This window comes from Vulpes vulpes, chromosome 16 (assembly GCF_048418805.1).
Source record: "Vulpes vulpes isolate BD-2025 chromosome 16, VulVul3, whole genome shotgun sequence".
NCBI classification, from domain to species: Eukaryota; Metazoa; Chordata; class Mammalia; order Carnivora; family Canidae; genus Vulpes; species Vulpes vulpes.
Window position 1 is genome coordinate 62,783,646 of NC_132795.1, and position 19,473 is coordinate 62,803,118.

General features: G+C 35.2%; 1 protein-coding gene across 4 annotated transcripts in view; it reads left to right on the forward strand.

Annotated features, from left to right (window-relative positions):
* Window positions 1–19,473, forward strand: part of SEPTIN10 (septin 10) — a 53,630-nt gene that overhangs the window by 22,626 nt on the left and 11,531 nt on the right. For all 4 annotated transcript variants that reach the window (XM_072742597.1, XM_072742595.1, XM_072742596.1 and 1 more), the window contains exons 3-8: window positions 3,400–3,520; window positions 3,926–4,121; window positions 8,917–9,103; window positions 12,774–12,935; window positions 14,399–14,495; window positions 15,693–15,861. In XM_072742597.1, the coding sequence (XP_072598698.1) occupies window positions 3,400–3,520; window positions 3,926–4,121; window positions 8,917–9,103; window positions 12,774–12,935; window positions 14,399–14,495; window positions 15,693–15,861 (932 nt within the window). The remainder of the gene's footprint in view (window positions 1–3,399; window positions 3,521–3,925; window positions 4,122–8,916; window positions 9,104–12,773; window positions 12,936–14,398; window positions 14,496–15,692; window positions 15,862–19,473) is intronic.

Genomic DNA, 19,473 nt, shown 5'->3' on the forward strand with positions numbered 1-19,473 from the left:
GTATTTTACTTTATGAGAAAATACCCACCTGTTACCCAAAGTGGCTGTGCCATTTTGCTTTCACACCAGCAAATTTATCAGAGTTCCACTTCATAATCTGTAATACTTGACATTATCAGCTTCTTAAAATTTTAGCTATTTTAGTGGGTGTTCAGTGATATTTTACTGTAGTTTTAATTCACATTTCCCTGATAACCAGTAATGTTGAGCACTCTCTCATTTGCTTATTGGGTATTCTGTTATCTTCTTTCTGAAGTTCTGTTTGAATCTTTACCCATTTTAAAAAAATGTATTGTCATTAAACCATTTGAATTCTGTATGTATTCTGAATATAAGTGCTTTGTCATGTATGTGTCAAATATATATTTTCTTTCAATCTCTAATTTACATATTCCTTGATGATCACTTTTTAAATTTTGATGAAGTAGACAAATAAATAACTAGATTGTTACAGGACCACAATTCTTTTGCATAATTGTTGTAGCTATTCTTAATCATCTGCATTTCCGTATAGATTTTAGAACCAGCTTATCAGTTACTATATTGACAGCATAGAATTGAGTTTGCTTTTTTATCCAGTCTGACAATTTCCTTTTTTTAACTGAAACATTTAGACTTTCACTCTCTAGTTTGGTAGCCACTAGCTGCATGTGGCTGTTTAAATTTAAATCAGTAAAATAAAATTTTAAAAATCAGCTCCTTCCTGTTGTACTGCTCAGATACCAAATACTTCCACCATCACTGGTTTAGACCACTTACATTTAATGTAATTATAGATTTGGCTAGGTTTAAGTTTGCCAATATGCTGCTATTTTCTCTTTGTCCCACTTATTATTTCATTTTTCTTTTTCGTGCTTTATGGTCAATATTTTTATTATTGCATTTCATCTTTATTGACTTATTGGCTATACCTCTTTGCTCTTTTGTTTTTTAAAAATAGTAATTGGCATAGGCTTTAATTTACCACACATATCTTCAAACAATATTATAATACTTTATGTATAATAGAGAAACCTGACAACAGTTGCTTGCTCTCTATTCCCTCTCCCATTTGTTGTGCTGTCACTGTCATATATTCTACTTCTCCATGATCACAAATTCTGCAATACATTGTTGTTTTTGTTGCTTTAAGCAATTATATGTTCAAAAAATTAAAACCAACAAAAAAATTCTCTTACATTTACCTACATTTCTACCTAGTTTTCATTCCTTTTTGTAGATCTGGTGTCATTTTCCTTTCTATATATTGTCATTTTCCTGTCTCTTAAGAACTTTTAGCATTTCCCATAGTGTAAGTCTACTCTTAGTGAATTTTCTCCAATTTATCTTTTGTCTGACAGTATCTTCCTTTGACTTTCATTTGTGAATGATATTTTCATTGGATATAGAGTTCTAGGTTGCCATTTGTTTCTTTTGGCATTTTATTGATGTTCTCTTGTCTTATGCTTTGCATTGTAGCTTATGAGAAACCTGTAGTCATTTTATATGTTTTACTTGTGTGTAATATGTCTTTCCACATCTGGTTGCTGGTAAAGTTTTTCTTTAACTTTGTTTTGAAACATTTTGCTCTACTGTGCCTAGTTGTGGGTTGCCCTGGATTTTACCTGTCTGTAATTGCTAAAATTTTTGGATCTCTGAGTGCATGTTTTGAAAATTGGAAAAATTTTGGTTACTATATTAGATGTTTCCTTCTTCCCTCCCCCAGTCTCCCCCCATCTTTTCTAAATGGTATTCCAGTTAGAGGTATGTAAGATCATTTGATATTGTCCCATAGGTTTTTTGGGGGGTTTGGGGGGGACTTTATTACAGTTTTATTTTTTCTACAAAATTTTTTTAGTTTGGATAGATAAGGATATTTAAATATGCTTAGATAATAACTATTGAACAAATCTTTTCTCCATTGTTTGATCTCCTGTTAATACTGTTTAATATGTTTTTTATTTCAGATGTTGCATTTTTCCTTCTAGGAATTCCGTTTGTTTACTTTTGTTGTTGAGAGCTTTTATATCTCCCTTGTAATTTGTCACCCATTATACCCATCTCTTTTTGTGTAGAAAAAAAGCATATTTTTCTTCTTCAGCATATTTATCATAGTTATTTTTAAGTTCTTATCAGCTGATTCAATATCTGGTTCATTTATGGATCTCTTTCTATTGACTTTTTTCCCTATGAATCACATCTTTCTACTTCTTCTTCTGTAGTAATTTTTTATTGTATAGTAGCTGTTGTGGATAGTACATTACAGAGTGCTGGATTCTGATTTCTTCTTCTGAAGAGTGTTGACCTTGGTTCTAGCAGGTAGTAAAATACTAGCTTGTTACGTTGTTCATGTTGAGCCATGGTTATATGCTTTATTAGGGCAAGTCTATTTCAGTTGTATACTAGGGAACACTTCTGATGTGGGATGTGACCCTTACTCCTAAAATGTGGTCCATATAGGTTTTTAGTGGAAAGCCTGAAGTGTTTATTGAGCCCCTTTAATTTACAGAGCTAAAATTCAAGCCCCCCAGGATGGCATTCTTAAAAACTCTACATAGCTCCTTCCAATTTCCATTTCCACTTTGCTAGGCTCTTTTGTGTTCCCACTGTCTTTGTGCAGTTCAGTGATTAGCCAGAGATTTGAGGCAAGTGCCTCAAATTTGCAGATTTTGGACTCCCTCATTTCTGGAATTTTCTTCTTCAATTTTCAGCTCTTCTGCCTTCCCTTACTTCCAACTTCTCAACTCAGTAAGACTACCACTTGTATCTGGAGGTCTGTTTTTTTTTGCGCAGCAGTGATTGGGGTGTGCCCTCAGAAAGACCGAGAAAATGTGCATCTCACCTTACATGGTTTCCTCCTAAGAGTATCATTCCTTCTAGTGTCTGTTGGCCTTTGGTTGCACTGCATTGACTTGGAAGAATAGATTGTTATTAGCAGGGACATTAATATGACATAAGTTACTCTGCCACTACTGGGAGCTGAAACTGTTTAATTTTGTATTGTACTTTTTTCATGTGATATTTTAATGCAAAACTTAAGTTACTAAATATTTATCATAAACATCTATAATAACTTTATAAACATTCCATTTTGTGAGTAAATATGCCATAGCTTACCTGAGTATTTTCTTATTTTTTGGAAATCAAACATTTGAATGTTACAAATAATGCTGGACTCCCATTGTAGGAAGAGAGTAAGAAATGTGTATGTGTTTTCAGGGTCTGGAAACAGGTTCCTCACAAATTTACGTAATATAGTTGTATCTTGGTGAAGGTATAATAATAATAAAATCCTTAGTTTCTTTGGTAAATTGTATTTATCCTTTCAGATGTGCTGTATCCTATTTCAGTAAAAGTTTTTTTTTTTTGTTTTTCTTTATTTTTTTTTAAATTATTGATGTTGTCTTTGTTTTCCTTCAGCAAAAAAGGGGAAATATTCGTTCTTTAACTATGTCTGGCCATGTTGGCTTTGAGAGTTTGCCTGATCAGCTGGTCAACAGATCCATTCAGCAAGGCTTCTGTTTTAATATTCTCTGTGTGGGTAAGTGCCAGACTCTTCCTTGAAATTATTCCTTTACATTCCTTGTGTTCTCTTCACTCCTGGAAGTAGTATGATGCTCATGCTATTAATTTGAGATCATGATTGCAGATTTTTTTCAGTTACTTAAATTTTATCAGTTTTTTTTTTTTTTAGTTGTATTGCTTTAAACGTTTTTATTCTTTGAATATTTTAGTGCTTTCCTCAGAGTTCTGAGTAACTTAGTATCTATACTCACTTTATGTTCTGCTAATGACTCGGTGGATGAGCCTTAACTTGTATGTCTTTAAAAGACAACTCAGCCTTTGGAATGTTTGAAATATTTGGGATCCTTGAAACCAGTCTAGGAGTTCTGTTTTTTCTCATTTGTCCTCTGCACCTGTGAAGATGTACCTTTGTTTCTTTCAGGAGAGACTGGAATTGGAAAATCAACTCTGATTGACACATTGTTTAATACTAATTTTGAAGACCATGAGTCCTCACATTTTTGCCCACATGTTAGACTTAAAGCCCAGACATATGAACTCCATGAAAGTAATGTTCGATTGAAATTGACCATCGTGAATACAGTAGGATTTGGTGACCAAATAAACAAAGAAGAGAGGTACACATTTTCTTATTGTAATAAAATAAGTTTTTCTTATTTCAACACATTTGTCTTCCTTTCCTTCCAGACTTTTTCTTTTTTAATAATTCAGCAATGTTTTGTTCTTAACAAATCAGCATTTTTCTATATAGTTGTCTTAATTTTTTAGCATAATTTAACCTCACATTATAGAAATGTATATTTTGGCAAAAATTGCCTTAATTATTTTCTCATATGCCAATTTGGTGTATAAGTGATTTGGGGCAGTCCAGGTGGCTCAGCGGTTTAGCGCCACCTTCAGCCCAGGGTGTGATTCTGGAGACCCGGGATTGAGTCCCAGGCTCCCTGCATGGAACCTGCCTCTCTCTCTCTCTCTCTCTCTCTCTCTCTGTCCCTCATGAATAAATAAATAAAATCTTTAAAAAACATAAGTGATTTGTACTAATTTTGAGGCAGGACTTAACTTTGTTGAAGGAAAAAAAAAAAAACAAGACATAAAATGGCAAATATATAATGGCCAAATCCATGGTGCGTGAATTTTTCTCTGTGTGTGGAATTCTAAGCAAATCAGCCAGGTCCATTATTATTAAGCATTACAGGAAAGGTTTGATAGTGAAATTGTTGTTTATATTTTATGTTATGTTATTATTTCTCCTGTGGTATTATAAAGAATGATTATAGATTCTGTATGAAATTTAAAGTATGAAACAGGGAAATAGATTGGAGTAAAGCAATAACTTCTGTTATTTTTCCTTTTTGAAATATTTTCATTATTAGAGCTAATTTTCTAATTTCCTAAAGTTTGCTTTAGAGAGGAAAGAGTTTCATAAGTGACTCCCTTTAATGTGACTTACATTTGCCTTTTCAGCACATTTATGTGGATTTTCTAGAAAAAGCAGGTTAGTTGTAGAGTCAAAAGCCTGTGACCTGTTACTTTAAATCTTCACAATTTTAGGATGCCTGGGTGGCTCAGTGGTTGAGCATCTGCCTTTGGCTCAGGGCCTGATTCTGGAGTCCCAGAATCGAGTTCCACATCAGGTTCCCTGCAGGGAGCATGCTTCTTCCTCTGCCTATGTCTCTGCCTGTCTCTGTGCCTCTCATGAATAAATAAATAAAATAAAATCTTTAAAAATAAATAAATAAATAAATAAATCTCTATAATTCCTTTATAATTTTATATGCAGAGGTCTTAGACAGCTTTACTTAAATTTATTCTTAGATATTTGGTATATTTGATGCTCCTGTAGATGATATCTTTTAGAAATACCTCATTTTCTGTTTTGGTGTATAGAAAAAGAGTTGATTTTGCAGATAGTGACTTTTGTAAATTCTCTGATTAATTCCAACAATTCATCTCCAAATTTGTGTAGATTTTCTATGTATGTATAATAGTATAATCTACAAGTAATGAATTTATATTTCTGTTCTCTGTTTTAAAATAAGTTTTATTGATATATCATTTACATAGAATAAATTAAATGCACTGAGTTTAGTGTACAATTCAGTTAATTTTGACAAATACATAGTTTTGTAACTACCATCATGACTATAATATAGGAAATATCCATAGTCTTGGGTTCTTTCCTCACATGTATGTGAAAATTAGTGTTTCACCACAGACTGGAGGGAACCACCGTCTATCTAGATCTTCTGTTGGTGCAGCTGCCTTCTTTTCAGTGTTCTTGCCTAAAATTCTAGTTGCCTTGGCCTCCCTGAACTCCTGTTTCGGTTTCAACTCAGTGAGTTTGCTAGGCTCTATGCTCTTTTGTGCTGTTCCTGGAAACTCCGGCAGTAAGCTGGGGGAGTCATGAAGCTTATCTCATTTATTTCCCTTCTCAACAAACACTTTTATATATTGCCTGTTGTCTAGTGTCTGAAAGCATTTTTTTTTTTTTTCTGTATTTTATCCAAGTTTCTAGTTGTTCAGAGTGGGAGAGTAAATCCAGTCCTGGTTTACTTCATCATGGCTGAAGATAGTTTTTATTTTTCTGTCTCCCATTTTTTAAACCTGATTGTGTGGGTAGGACTTATAGTATGTTAGATAATCAGTGGTATTAATGGGTTATCTTTGACGTGTTTCAATGCAAGGGAGAGTTTTATTTTTACCATTTATAATGCTTATTTGCTTTTTTTTTTTTTAAATTGGCCTAAGGAAGTTCCATTGTATTACTAGTGAGAGGTGTTTTTTTTTTTTTATCATGAATAAATATTATCAGATATTTTTTGTTTTTGCATTCTGTAGAGAAGATTGTACATTTTCTTCTTTAATCTTTAACAAGATGAATTATAGTAACTGAGTTTTCATTGGTAAATTAGCCTTGTAGAGTTTTATATTCTTTTTATATTATGTATAAAATCAGAATTATTTTTCCCTGAAGTGATTGGTGGGACTCACTAATAAAACCATTTCAGTCTGGAGTTTTCTGAGATTTTTAATTACTAATTTAATTTTCTTTAATGATTATAGGACAATTTAGAGTTGTTTTATTTAGAGACAGTTGTAATATTACATTCTTCTAAGAATCTGTCCATTTCATCCAAATTTTCAAAGATATTTACTTAAAATATTTGATAATATATTCCTAATATCTTTTGATTGCTTACATCATCTATGATGATATCTGCATTTCCTTTTCTGATTTGGGTTATTCATGCTTGTTTTATTTTCCCTTTGATTAGTCTCAACAAAGCTTTATTGGTCTATTTGGCTTTTACAAATTTTGGCTTTATTATTGGTCCTCTCAATTTTATATTGTTTGTTTTCCTACTTATTTCTGCTCTTACACCTATAATTTACATTTCTTTGGGTTTTGATCTAATTTGCTCTAATTTCTCATTGATTCTCGGCTTATGCACATAAGATTATAAATTATTTACCCCTGTTTGTTTTTTCCTTTGGTTCTCATTCATTGTGCCTTTTTCCCCATATACGCTTGGTGATATTTTTATTGTAGTTCTCATGGTCTTTGAAATACTATTTGCAGAGATACTTTGAGGTCCAAGATGAAGTTGTTTTCCTTTGAACAGATTTGGATTTGTTCATATTAGGTCCCTGTTGGCATTAATACCCTGAGGATCCTTAAACTCATTTCATGTTTTGGGGTTCTCAGCATCAAAGAGGCATTGTGAGCCTGGGCTGCATACATGTGTGAGGGCAGACCCTGTGGCTTTAAGTTCTCAAGGACTATTTTTTTTCCTTTCCTTTTATTTTCCCTGCTTCATTTAGTGCCAGGGCAACCTTTCCTACAGAACCTGGGGAGTGGGGAGGAATTGTAGGTTAATTTCTAGTTCATTCTTACCCTGAAGGTATAGGCTTTTAAGATCAATGATTTTTATAGTTTAAGCCATTATCCTTTGTTTCATTGGAAGACTGAGTTGCAGTGTATTGGAAATGGAAATCTAGGGCAAATTACTGTGGAAGAATTCCTAACGGTATGCTATTTATTTAGTAGAAAATGTTTCAATTTTCATTTATGACAAGCGTAATGCAGCATGGTCAGGTAGAGGACTGTCTGTGGCCATTAGGTCATAAAATGGGTCATGTTACTAATCTCTTTCAAGTCATTAATAAATACCTCTTTGAATTTTTTATGTTAAACATGTACTTACAGATTAATTTTAACTGTTTTATTATTTTGGGGAGGGAATTGTGTTGGATCATATTTAGACAAATTTCCCAGGGATGGTGTTCCTGGTAGTGAATACAGGTGTTCCTAACACTCTCTCTGATCATGTTCAAAGCATATGCTAGGTGTTGTGGAGAACATAGAAGTATAAGATACTGTCTCTGTCCTCACATGGTTTACCATCTGCATGGGAAGGACAAGGTAGTCAGTGAGAGTAAAAGAGGTGATGATCCTTAAGGACTAGAAGGATCAAGCAGATTTATGGAAGAATTCAGTTCTGTGCACATGTACTGAGTACCTTAGCTGCACAAAGCACAGCTCCATTTGGACTACAAAAATAATTATAAAAGTGTCCAGGGAATTTGACAGAGGAACAATTTGCTATTATTTTCACTTGGAAAACCAGATTTACTTAATGAGAATAGTTAAGAGTAGAACATTGAATTATAAAGGTAGTGATTTAGTATATCAGAATCAAGTGGGACATTCACAAATTAAGGTAAGTGCCCATACACATGGAGTGTGATGTGATTCGCATCTTGGAGGATGAACAGAATGAAGTAGCTAGTGGGAAAAGGCATGCCAGGGAGAGAAGTGATCTAAGCAAGGACTCAGAACATAGAGTGTGTGTGTCTTTCCTTTGTAATTAAAAATAAAATCATGCCTGCATTACTGGTTACTTTCATTTGATGTATACCTTTCCTCTTTATTTTGTTGCTGTTCTTTATGTCTTATGAATCTGATTTAAGAAACAAGAAATCATAGAACTTGACTTAAATATCTTTTAAGTTATTAATACTCATGACTTTTGTTGGTTAAATAACATGTCATGTCCATGTTGGTTTTGGTTCAGCGCCTGGCCTCATTCAGCACTCTGGCAAGTATGGGAACTTTTATCAGAAAGGGGTGCAGTATATGTAAGGGGTGTAGTATATGTAAGAATGAGTTTGTGTACATTCAGTTTCTATAAAGCAATTTAAAGCACAGGTTGTACTTATGGTTTTGAAATACTACCTTTGTACATGCATGTTCTGTGCACTTTGTTTTATTACTAAAGTTCTCTGTTTAGCAAAGATAGTAGCTATTTATTCTTAAAAATATAGATCTCACACTTTAGAATTACATAAATATCTTATTAAGGTAGCATGAGTAAACTAGATTAAATAATTTAATGTTTATTTTTTCAGCTACCAACCGATAGTTGACTACATAGATGCTCAGTTTGAGGCCTATCTCCAAGAGGAGCTGAAGATCAAGCGCTCTCTCTTTAACTACCATGATTCTCGAATCCACGTGTGCCTCTATTTCATCTCACCTACAGGTCACTCTCTGAAGACACTGGATCTCTTAACAATGAAGAGCCTTGACAGCAAGGTGGGCTTGGAAAAGGAATGAGTTTATCATGCTTTAATATTTATTTACAATATTTTTATAGCATGTAAATATATTTTAACTTTTATTCTGTGCATTTTAAAAACAGTTGATAAGTTTCGATCTTAGATTATTCCAGAGAAACTCAGTTTGAAAGATGAGCTGCAAAGAGAATACAATAACATAAAATTTTAGTCCTGTTTTTTAGTAATTAAATTGCATGCCAGAATTTATTTGATACTAATTTTACTTTATGATGCTGTTAAGTAAAAGGAAGTTCATTGAAAAAGAGGAAGGGGGATCCCTGGGTGGCACAGCGGTTTGGCGCCTGCCTTTGGCCCAGGGCACGATCCTGGAGACCCGGGATCGAATCCCACGTCAGGCTCCGGGTGCATGGAGCCTGCTTCTCCCTCTGCCTGTGTCTCTGCCTCTCTCTCTCTCTCTGTGTGTGACTATCATAAATAAATAAAAATTAAAAAAAAGAAAAAGAAAAAGAGGAAGGTCTAATGTTTCATCATGTGTTATAGTATATTACGCTTTGATTTGAACTATACCAAGAACTATACTAATTTCTGAACCAAAGAGTTATATATAAATGCAGGGAGCTATGAGAAATAATATCTACAAATTAACTTACTTGATTTAAAAATCTGTGTAAAAGGTGGTTGAAGTCTATGATCTTGTACTAAAAAGACTCCACACAGTTTTCCCGTAACCTCTGATGGTATAAGAAATGCAGCTTTCATTATCCTGGCTAATGATTTTATGAGATAGGATTCAGGAAGAAGGCAAGTACTACTTTCTGTGTAGAAATCGATATGGAAAGCATAAAGCTGCTAGTGAAGTTGTGGTATGTAGGTTGATTGACTTTTGGCTAGTTGCATAGTCCCCTGGCTTTAGCCAAAACTTGATGAAGATTATGTGATAGTCTACTCATCTGATCAGATGTTATAACCATTTATCCAGTATTTTCATAGTTGAGTCTGATTATATGGAAATTCATAAAATAACATAAAATCAAGCATGTGTGAGTTTGTCTTAGCTAGACAGAAGCAACATAATATAATCTCTATAAACAGCATAGAATTTGGTGTCAGTGGAGGCAGGTTTTATGTATCAGCTCTGTCACTTAATAGCTTTGTGTTCTTCAGCAAGTTTTTATAGCCTCCTGAGCCTCCATTTCCTCAACTCTAAAATAAAAAATGAAGGGGCAGATGTGAGGATTAATTAAACTGATAGCTTGTCTTTTGTCCCTAAAAGCAGAATGTTCCATTGCTTCACATAAAAGTTACCTTATGCAAACAGTGACAAGTTACCCTCAGTGTGAAACATCTCTTTCCCTCCCCCCAATGTACAAATAAACATGTGTGTAGCTTTCAGCCTATGGTGTACCCTCCCAGCCTAATTACAGTGATATTCTTGGCTAGGAATGCCTGAGGTACTCCCCCAACCATATTACCCATGGCAAGCCCCACAGACATCCTCCCCAGGGCCAGTGTCATGGCTGGGCCAGCCCTTGTGGCTCTTACTCTGATCTCAGGATGCACTTCAGCCAGATACAATGAGAGAACTCTGAAGAACAAGATCTATTACTCACAGGTCCTGGAGGGCACATAACATGCTGGAGGGCCACACGATGAGGTCAAGTGTGAATCTGGGCTCTGCCTTTATTAGGGTTGAGGGTCAAGTATCTAGGGTTTCACAGATACACTCTATTGGCAAATTTAAAGCATAAGAGCGGGATTAGGGCATGGGGAGGAAGAAGTAGGGTCACTCAAGTGCTCAGTTATCCAGGTCACCTTGGTTTCCTAAAAGGGGAACTCTCCGGGGGGTGGTGGCTTTGTGTCTTATACAGTTTTGATAATAGCTGTGCCACAGGGTTGGCAATATGTTTGTTCGACATGCATGTCTTTGAAGTGAGTACCTTGGCAATGAAAAGCTTAATGTCAGGCACTTAAACTACAGTGTGCTTTCGCTATTTACTGTGGAATCAATTATAAGTTATTAACCTGGCATAATTTATTGACAATCTAAGTATATAATACTGAAACCAAGAACTTAGCATCAAATTTTTATGTACTTTAACTAATTTAGCATGAAAGCTGTTTACCCATAGTTGCTGGTAAGTCTTCATGGGTAAAGAAAAAATCTTTATTTCCTGTGAAGCATATTTATAAGAATAATAAATCCATATATACACAGTAAGTTAGTGTGAAATTGGAGAAGAGCAAGAAATTTAAGAATAGGATTGATTTTTTTTTCTTTTCCTTTTCATTCTGAAAATTAAATTGGTATCTCACTCTCATGATACAATGACTAGTTAGCCTGAAGTTTTTCACTAAAACCAACTAAGTAGGGGCTCTTGGGTGACTCAGTCAGTTAGATATCTGCCTTTGGTTCAGGTCATGATCTCCAGGGCCCTGGGATTGAGCCCTATGTCGGACTCCCAGCTCAACGGGAAGTTTGCTTCTCCCTCTCTCTCTGCTCCTCCCCACTGCTCGTTCTCCTCCTCTCTCTCAAATAAATAAATGAAATCTAAAAAAAAAAAAAAAGAAAACAAAAAGCCTTTAAATCCCTACATTTGTGGAGACATTAATCTTCTATGGGACTAATGTTGTAAAGTTAGTCTTCATGACACCGGATTTTTTCCTCTCTGGCCAGTAATAGGACTTTAAGGCTGGGAATGTCATCAGAATTTTCAGTTGGTATTTATAAAATGTTCTTCCTTCAACATCTAGGTAGGAGCCTCTCACAACAGAGTACAGATTACATGGATCCATTGGGGAGGGGATCTGCCAAAATGAGAGGCAAAGAAGAAACTCACTTGCTTCATAGTTTTGCCGAGGGATCATTTACCCTGATTATTTAGTACTTAGATTATTAAGACATAAAAAATACTTAGTGAGGGCAGCCCAGGTGGCTCAGCAGTTTAGCGCCGCCTTCAGCCCAGGGCCTCATCCTGGAAACCTGGGTTTGAGTCTCACATAGGGCTCCCTGCGTGGAGCCTGCTTCTCCCTCTGCCTGTGTCTCTGCCATTCTCTCTCTAATAAATAAAATCCTTTAAAAAAAAACTAGACATTAAAAAAATACTTAGTGAATTAAGCAGATGATCTCAGCTTCCTGCTTATATTTGGTATGTGATAGAATTATAAGAGACTTTGAGAAAGAGAAGAAAATGTAAGATTTCTTTTTTTTTTGAAAATGTAAGATTTCTAACCCTAAATTCAAATGTAAGATTGATTATAAGAACTCTGTTTTTTAAAAGCAGTTACTATTAAGGCCCGCATCTGTAGGAATGATTGTGTAGGAGAATGTGGTGACATTGACAGCCAGCGATTATCTAGGTTAGGAATTGATAAGCTTTTTCTGTGAAGAACCAAGCAGTGAATACTTTAAGCTTTACAGGCCATATAGTCTCTGAGGTTAACTACTTATCTCTGCTATTGGAGAATGAAAGTGGCTATGGGTAATATGTAAATGAATGGGCCTAGCTGTGTTCTAGTAAATCTTTCTTTATATCAACAGGCAGTGAGCTAGACCATACATAGTGTGTTCATCCCCTAATCTAGGTTAAGGAAGTTTGTCAGATATTGACTGGTTTTGAATGTGAAAACTACAGAATTAAAAAGTAAATCCTCAATTACAATATTTTGTTTTTCTTTATTATTGATAGGTAAACATTATACCAGTGATTGCCAAAGCAGATGCAATTTCTAAAGCTGAATTACAGAAGTTTAAGATTAAGCTCATGAGTGAATTGGTTAGCAACGGTGTCCAGATATATCAGTTCCCAACAGATGATGAAACTATTGCTAAAATCAATGCTTCAATGAATGTAAGCTCCTAGTTGAATGTTAATTCTGTTTACATGTGAAAAGATTAATTTATAAGTGACTTTCCTACTAACACATTTTCATTTATATCTTCCAAAAAGACTTCTAGAATTGGAAAAAATATATGAGAATATATTTTTGAGCATATTTTCTTTCCTCTACTTTCAACTAAATAACATGATACATTGGCAAGGCTGGGATACTCCTTTTGTGGTACTGTACTTATTAATTGCCTTAGAAAGATGCTTTTTACCCTGTCTTTAAAAACATGGGAAGTCTATACTCTCCCTTGGAATGCTTTGGAATCTTAAAATCTTTAAGGACACCTTTCTAATCTGGTAGTTAAGCTCATCCTTCCTTACAGTGTCAGACTTACGTATTAAACATTGACATAAACTTTCATTTAATATAATTGAAGTTGGCTAAGTTCTTTGTGTTACTTTCTTCGGGCTACTAAATTTCTTAAGTATCTGGTTATATTTTAAAGGGTTATTGGTTTTGACTTAGCCATAGTTCTTGTGGGAGTTATTAACCTTCCTGAGACTGTTCACTTACCTACAAAATTGGGTTAATACCTGCGAATGGGTCATTGTGAGGATATAGTTTGTTCACTGCCTAACACAGTAACATTCAGTAACTGTTCATGCCACTTCTCCTTTTCCTTTTCTCACTTTTCATTAAGATACTTTATTTAAATATATATAAAGCTGACTAATAGAAAAGAAGTGATCTCAATACCTATATGTTATATTGTCTTTAGATCTAATTTTATTTTTTGTGCTCACTTCGAATCATTTTTCAGAAAGGCACAATTAAGACACTAAGTGTCAATTACTAAACATAATACTTAGTAGTTTTACATTAGACTTTTGTCCTGTATTAATCCTCAGCTTCAGACGGACTGGTCTACTCACTGTGCCCTAAAGCTAACTATTATGTGTTTGTTCAAAATCTTTTCCTCACCTAAGTTCTTACTGTCCTTGATCCATCTCCAGTTTGGGTTGTCTTCCTGCTCACAGTGATCCAAGTTTATGTAACATTTACTGTACTTAGCACTGGCTTGGGACATTGTATTAGTATCATATATCTATGCATACACTAAATATAGATAGATAGTTTTGTTATTTATTTTGTGTTTGTGAATATATGTATGTGTGTAATTTCCTTAACATTGTCTTTTAGGGCGGAGATAATACTGATTTTTTTCCCTTATTCCTATAGCATAATACCTTGCATGTGGGGAATGCTCAAAAAATAATTTTCTTTATGGGGCCTAAAATGTACTTTTATAGAACAGTTGGCACATATTCACTGCCAAATTTAAAAATCAGAGGCACAGCAGATCATTTCAGTTAATAACTTTGTTATTTAGTAAATTTTCTCTAATATGTTATTTTCATAAAACTTTTTTAGTCATTTATCACAATGGTGTGAGATATGATTTGGTATCATGGTTCCTTTCCAGGGACATTTGCCATTTGCTGTTGTAGGAAGTATGGATGAGGTAAAAGTTGGAAATAAGATGGTCAAAGCTCGCCAGTACCCTTGGGGTGTGGTACAAGGTAAATGACATGAATAATGCCTAGGAATATGTATGTCACCTAACAGTCTGAAAGTTTACTTTCTGTGCATTCTCTGAGGTGATACTTATTTTGGGTTATGATTTAGTCATCAGAAAAGTGAAATGTGTTCTATTTTGGCCAAGTCTATAGAGGCTGGGCAGAGCTTCCCCATTTTCTGCATTATACTACACACATTTTGTGCCTGGTGTGACAAGACAATCAGAAAGTAGGAAACACTAGTCAGGTACTTTGAACAGAATTTGAGTATAAATACTAGTGTTTAAACATGATGCATAAACTAAATACTAGGTACTTCTAGACATAATAAACCATCTTGTACATTAAAGTATCTTAGTCATCAGAGTATTGCCAACTATTTCCAAAACAAACTAGTCAACCAATTAAAAAATTTTTAAGATTTATCTAGCATTGTATGAATAAGTGATTAGTATTGTCTGGTTCATTTACTTGTGGTACTAATTAACGGGGAATGAGTTACCCCTACTAGGTACTGGTTTCCCAGTGCTGCTGCTTTTTTAAGTTGACAAGTTTGTAGTTAATAAGAAGTACTGACAAACAACATTTTTAGTGTATAAAAAATATAAAAATAGTAATCGTGCTTAAAACTATTGGTATAGTAACACATTTATTTCTAGTCTTTTGGTCATCATAAGTCTAGAAGAAGGACTGTGTAAGGAGAACTAAATATATTTATTCACTGATTTGAATGGTGTCAAACACAGTACCGTAACTGTGGCATGGTTTAAAAATTTTTGATAATTATAGCATGTACAGATGGTATCTGGAGTATGCAGAATTACTACTTTGAAGTTTTAGTAAAATAATGTTACAGACTCTTTAAGCACTTTGTAAAATGTCCTGAGGATGGTTTGTAAACTGCAAACAAAATATTAGTGAAATAACTGGAGCATATGGTAACATAGTGTATTTCTTACCTGTTTATACCTTGCCTACTAGATTTAAAGCAGTCTCCTAATCTGTTCATTTACATTGCCTATAATTCAGCGTGTATAATGCAAGAGTTTCTTTGTTGGTTACTTGTATAAAACAATCATAGATTTTAGACTTATCATTTCACTGTTATTTCAGAGTGTTTTTATAGATTCTTTCATTCAACAAATACTATGTGCCAGGAATTAAAAATTGGTGTTGCTGTTTTCTTATTTTTCTGGCTAGTGGAAAATGAAAACCACTGTGACTTTGTAAAGCTCCGGGAAATGCTCATTTGTACCAACATGGAAGATCTGCGCGAACAGACCCACATGAGGCATTATGAACTTTATAGGCGTTGTAAACTAGAGGAAATGGGCTTTACAGACCTGGGCCCAGAGAACCAGCCGCTCAGGTAATGGGGATTTCTGGGAGGAGCCAACCAAGAGGAGGTTAGAGAAGATAGTACCTTGTTATGTAGCTAGGCTGTTGGAGAATGTGGTTTTCAGAAATTGGGCAAATCACGAAGTAGAATCATTTGCTTATGATTAACTATTATACTTCTCAAATCACTTGAGGCCTTCTTGCTTTTGAAAGGCCTCTAACACCTCATCTGACTCAAAAGTTTAAGAAAAAATGTATGGCAGAAGCCCATGATCTCAGTACATGCTGAAATGAAAACTAAAGGAAAGAACTATAATTATTTGGTTTTATGTTTGTATTTTCCTGAAAATGATGAAAGTATATTTATCTGTTCTTCTAAAAGAAAGTTGGAATGTAAAAAAAAAAAAAAAGTTGGAATGTGAATCATATTAAACCAAGAAAACCTTGGTTTTAATTCTGATGAAAGTTTGGAATGACTTAAACTTAGGAAAATGTCTTACAAAGGAAGAATGAAAGTGCTTGTAGGGAGTCAGGGATTAGACTGTTTCTTAAAATATTACAGGATAGTTATAAGAGTTTTAGAGCTTGATGACCTCCTTGCTCAGTAATTAGAGCATTCAGTGTTATCAACTTGCTGGGTAATTTTATATGCAGCCACATTCCTGACTTATTTTCTTATTAAGATATGTAAATATGTGACTAATCCTTAACCTACTACATCAAATTAGATTTGGTGTAGCATTCCAGAACAGTTTTTGTGTGGCAGAAAGCATGAGATCTTTAGGAAAAACACTTTTTAAAACTCTGCTGTGCAACTAAGGATTTATTTTCCATTTCATTATTTGCAGTTTGGCGTTTCCCTGACTGTTAATATTTGCACTAGAGTAAACACAAAAAGAAGGAGGAGAACATTATCAATGCTGCCATTGCCTATGAACTTTGGGAAGGTGTAATGGTAGCTGAGGTTAAATTTTTTAATTTTTTTCAGTCTATGGATTTAATTAATGTTTTAACTCTAGAAGTATGGGAAATAAAGAATTATATGTACTTAACCCCTCCTCACCATTTCAGGCAAGCTGTGCTTTTGATTATGGGCCAGTTCTAATGAAATTATTTTCTCTATTGAAGATTTGGCTTCACTTCTCATTCTTTCAAGTCTGAGGTCTGAGGGTCAATTCAGAGGTCTCAGTGTATGTTACTAAGACACGGATCCTGAGTGAGAGCAAGTTGGACAACCTTGAAGTACTCCAAGAAGAGGGATTCAGGTTGCCTGATAGTTCAGTCATCAGACACCTGTTGAAGATTAAGAAATGCAGGTTCAGAATTTCCAGGGATGGAGCCCAAGAATCTGCATTTGAGTTAAAATTTCCATTCATTTAGCAGATATTTACTCTTTATCTCATCTGACTCACCTAGTGCTAGTCAGTGGGTATGTAAGCACTGTGGATTAAACAGAAACCCTGCCTTACAGAATTTCTGGGGTAGAGGTGGGAGGAGGACACTCTGGCCCTTTGTGGAAAATAGTCAGAGGCGCTGCTACAGTAGTTCTGATGAGACCATAAAGGCTTGGATTAGGGTGGTAGTGTAGGAGTGGTCAGGAGCACATTTAGGACATCTACTTCAAAGGTAAAGTTAATAGAACTCATTGATGGTTTGGATATGGGATGTAAAGGACAGAGGAATCAAGGATGATAACTTCAGTCACTATGTTTGACCTGAAGAATGGCTGAATGGTGGTGATGTTTACTGATATGAGCAAGATTGGGGAAGGGATAGATTTTAGGGGTTATGGTTCATAATTGAGAGGTTTTAGACATGTTAAATTTAAGTTGCTTATTAAATATTGCAGTGAAGGGGTGCCTGGGTGGCTCATAGGTTAAACATCCAATGTGTGGTTTCAAGTCAGGTCATGATTTCATGGGTCGTGGTCAAGCCCTGCATCAGGCTCCATACTCAGTGGGGAGTCTGCTTGATGATTCTCTCCCTTTGCCCCTCTGCCCACTCATGCATGCACATGTGTTTTCTCTCTCTCTCTCTAAAATCAATCAATTTATCTATCTTTTAAATAAATAAATATTCCAGTGAAGAGCTTCAGTAGGTTATTAAATAAATGAACCTGGCACTTAGGGAGAAGTTAAGGCTGGGTTAATAATTTGGGAGTCAACAGTGAATAATATGAAAAATCATAAACATTTTAAACATGTCTAATATTTACAAAGCTTTAGGCTAAGTGCTGGGGATATCATACTGCGTAAGATCTTATAGACCTGGCTCTCATGGAGTTTACATTCTTATAGGGGAGGCCAAAATCAAATTGCACAATTAATCATAGCTGTGAAATGTACACTAGAGAAGAGATAGTATATAATGGGGAAGGGTTTCCTCACTTACTCTGGAAAATTAGAGAAGACTTTCTTGAGGCAGTTACTGGTTTGAGCTAATAATTTGGGGAAATCAGCAAGACATGAAAAGACTTCAAGCAGAGAAAAAATAACATCTCTTCTCTGTCAGGAAGTCAGTGCAGCTGGAGAGTAGACAAGTTAGGGGGCATAAGATTGAGAGAACAGGTAGGCAGGAGTCCAACTGCAGAGGACCTGGTTGGGATTTGGGCTTTGTCCCAGGGGAAAGGCAAAACCATTCAAGGAGTTATCATACATTTGCATTTGAAAAATCACTTTTAGCTCTAAGGCAAAGAAGGCATTAAAGGGGTGTGCAAAGATGCTTAGGAGAGACCAGTGGGAGAATATTGCTTGGACTAAAGTAAAAGTGGTGAAAATAGAACTGGACATGTTTGAGACATATCTAAAAGATGAAAGGAAAGAACTTAGTAACTGGGAATAACGAGTTCTAAAGAAGCAGAAGACGCTGCTAAAAAGAAGATTTCTAGTTTCCTAGTATTATAGTTTCATTGGCTAGGTAGATGGTTGTACCTTTCAATGAGATAAGTATCTCTGGATGGATTGGCCTTTTTTGTGGAGCAGCAGTGATGGGCATAATAGAGAGCATAAGCTTGGTTTGGGACCTGTTGACTTGAGTTTCCTCTGAAACATACAAGTGACAATGTTGAATAGGCATTTTGGTATTTTTCTGGAGCTCGGAAGAAAGGGCTGGGCCAAAGGAATAAACCTAAGAGTCATCAGCATTTAGATGGCTAACTAAATGTATGAATATGGATGAGATTGCCGGGAGAGAGAAGTACATCTGGAAAGAAATGTGCCTTAGAATCAGACTTGAGTCACTCTATTGTTTGTCAGCCAGAGAAGCAAATAGAAGAGATTGAGAAGCCTTGGGTAGAGGAAGGAGAAAAGCCAGCAGTGTCATGTCTTGGAAGCCAAGTGAAAAGAGTTTCAGGAAAGAAGAGGTCAGCTGTGTTGAAGCTGAGGATCAGGTTCTCAATGTAGAAGTACAGAAGTGTAATACAATCCAGTTGTTTCCTTTACAACTCTTTGAAAATAATGAAGACCACTCCATCTAAAACAAAAAGGGCAATAGTTGGAAGACTACATCAGCCAAGAATTACAGGTTCAAAGGGAAGACTCTTACAACAGGTAGAAACCAGTTTCATTCTATGCTGGGAGTGGAGCGAATGAACTCAAAAACCATTTCCAGCCTTTTTATTCTCTGGTTGACAGTTTATAGCCTG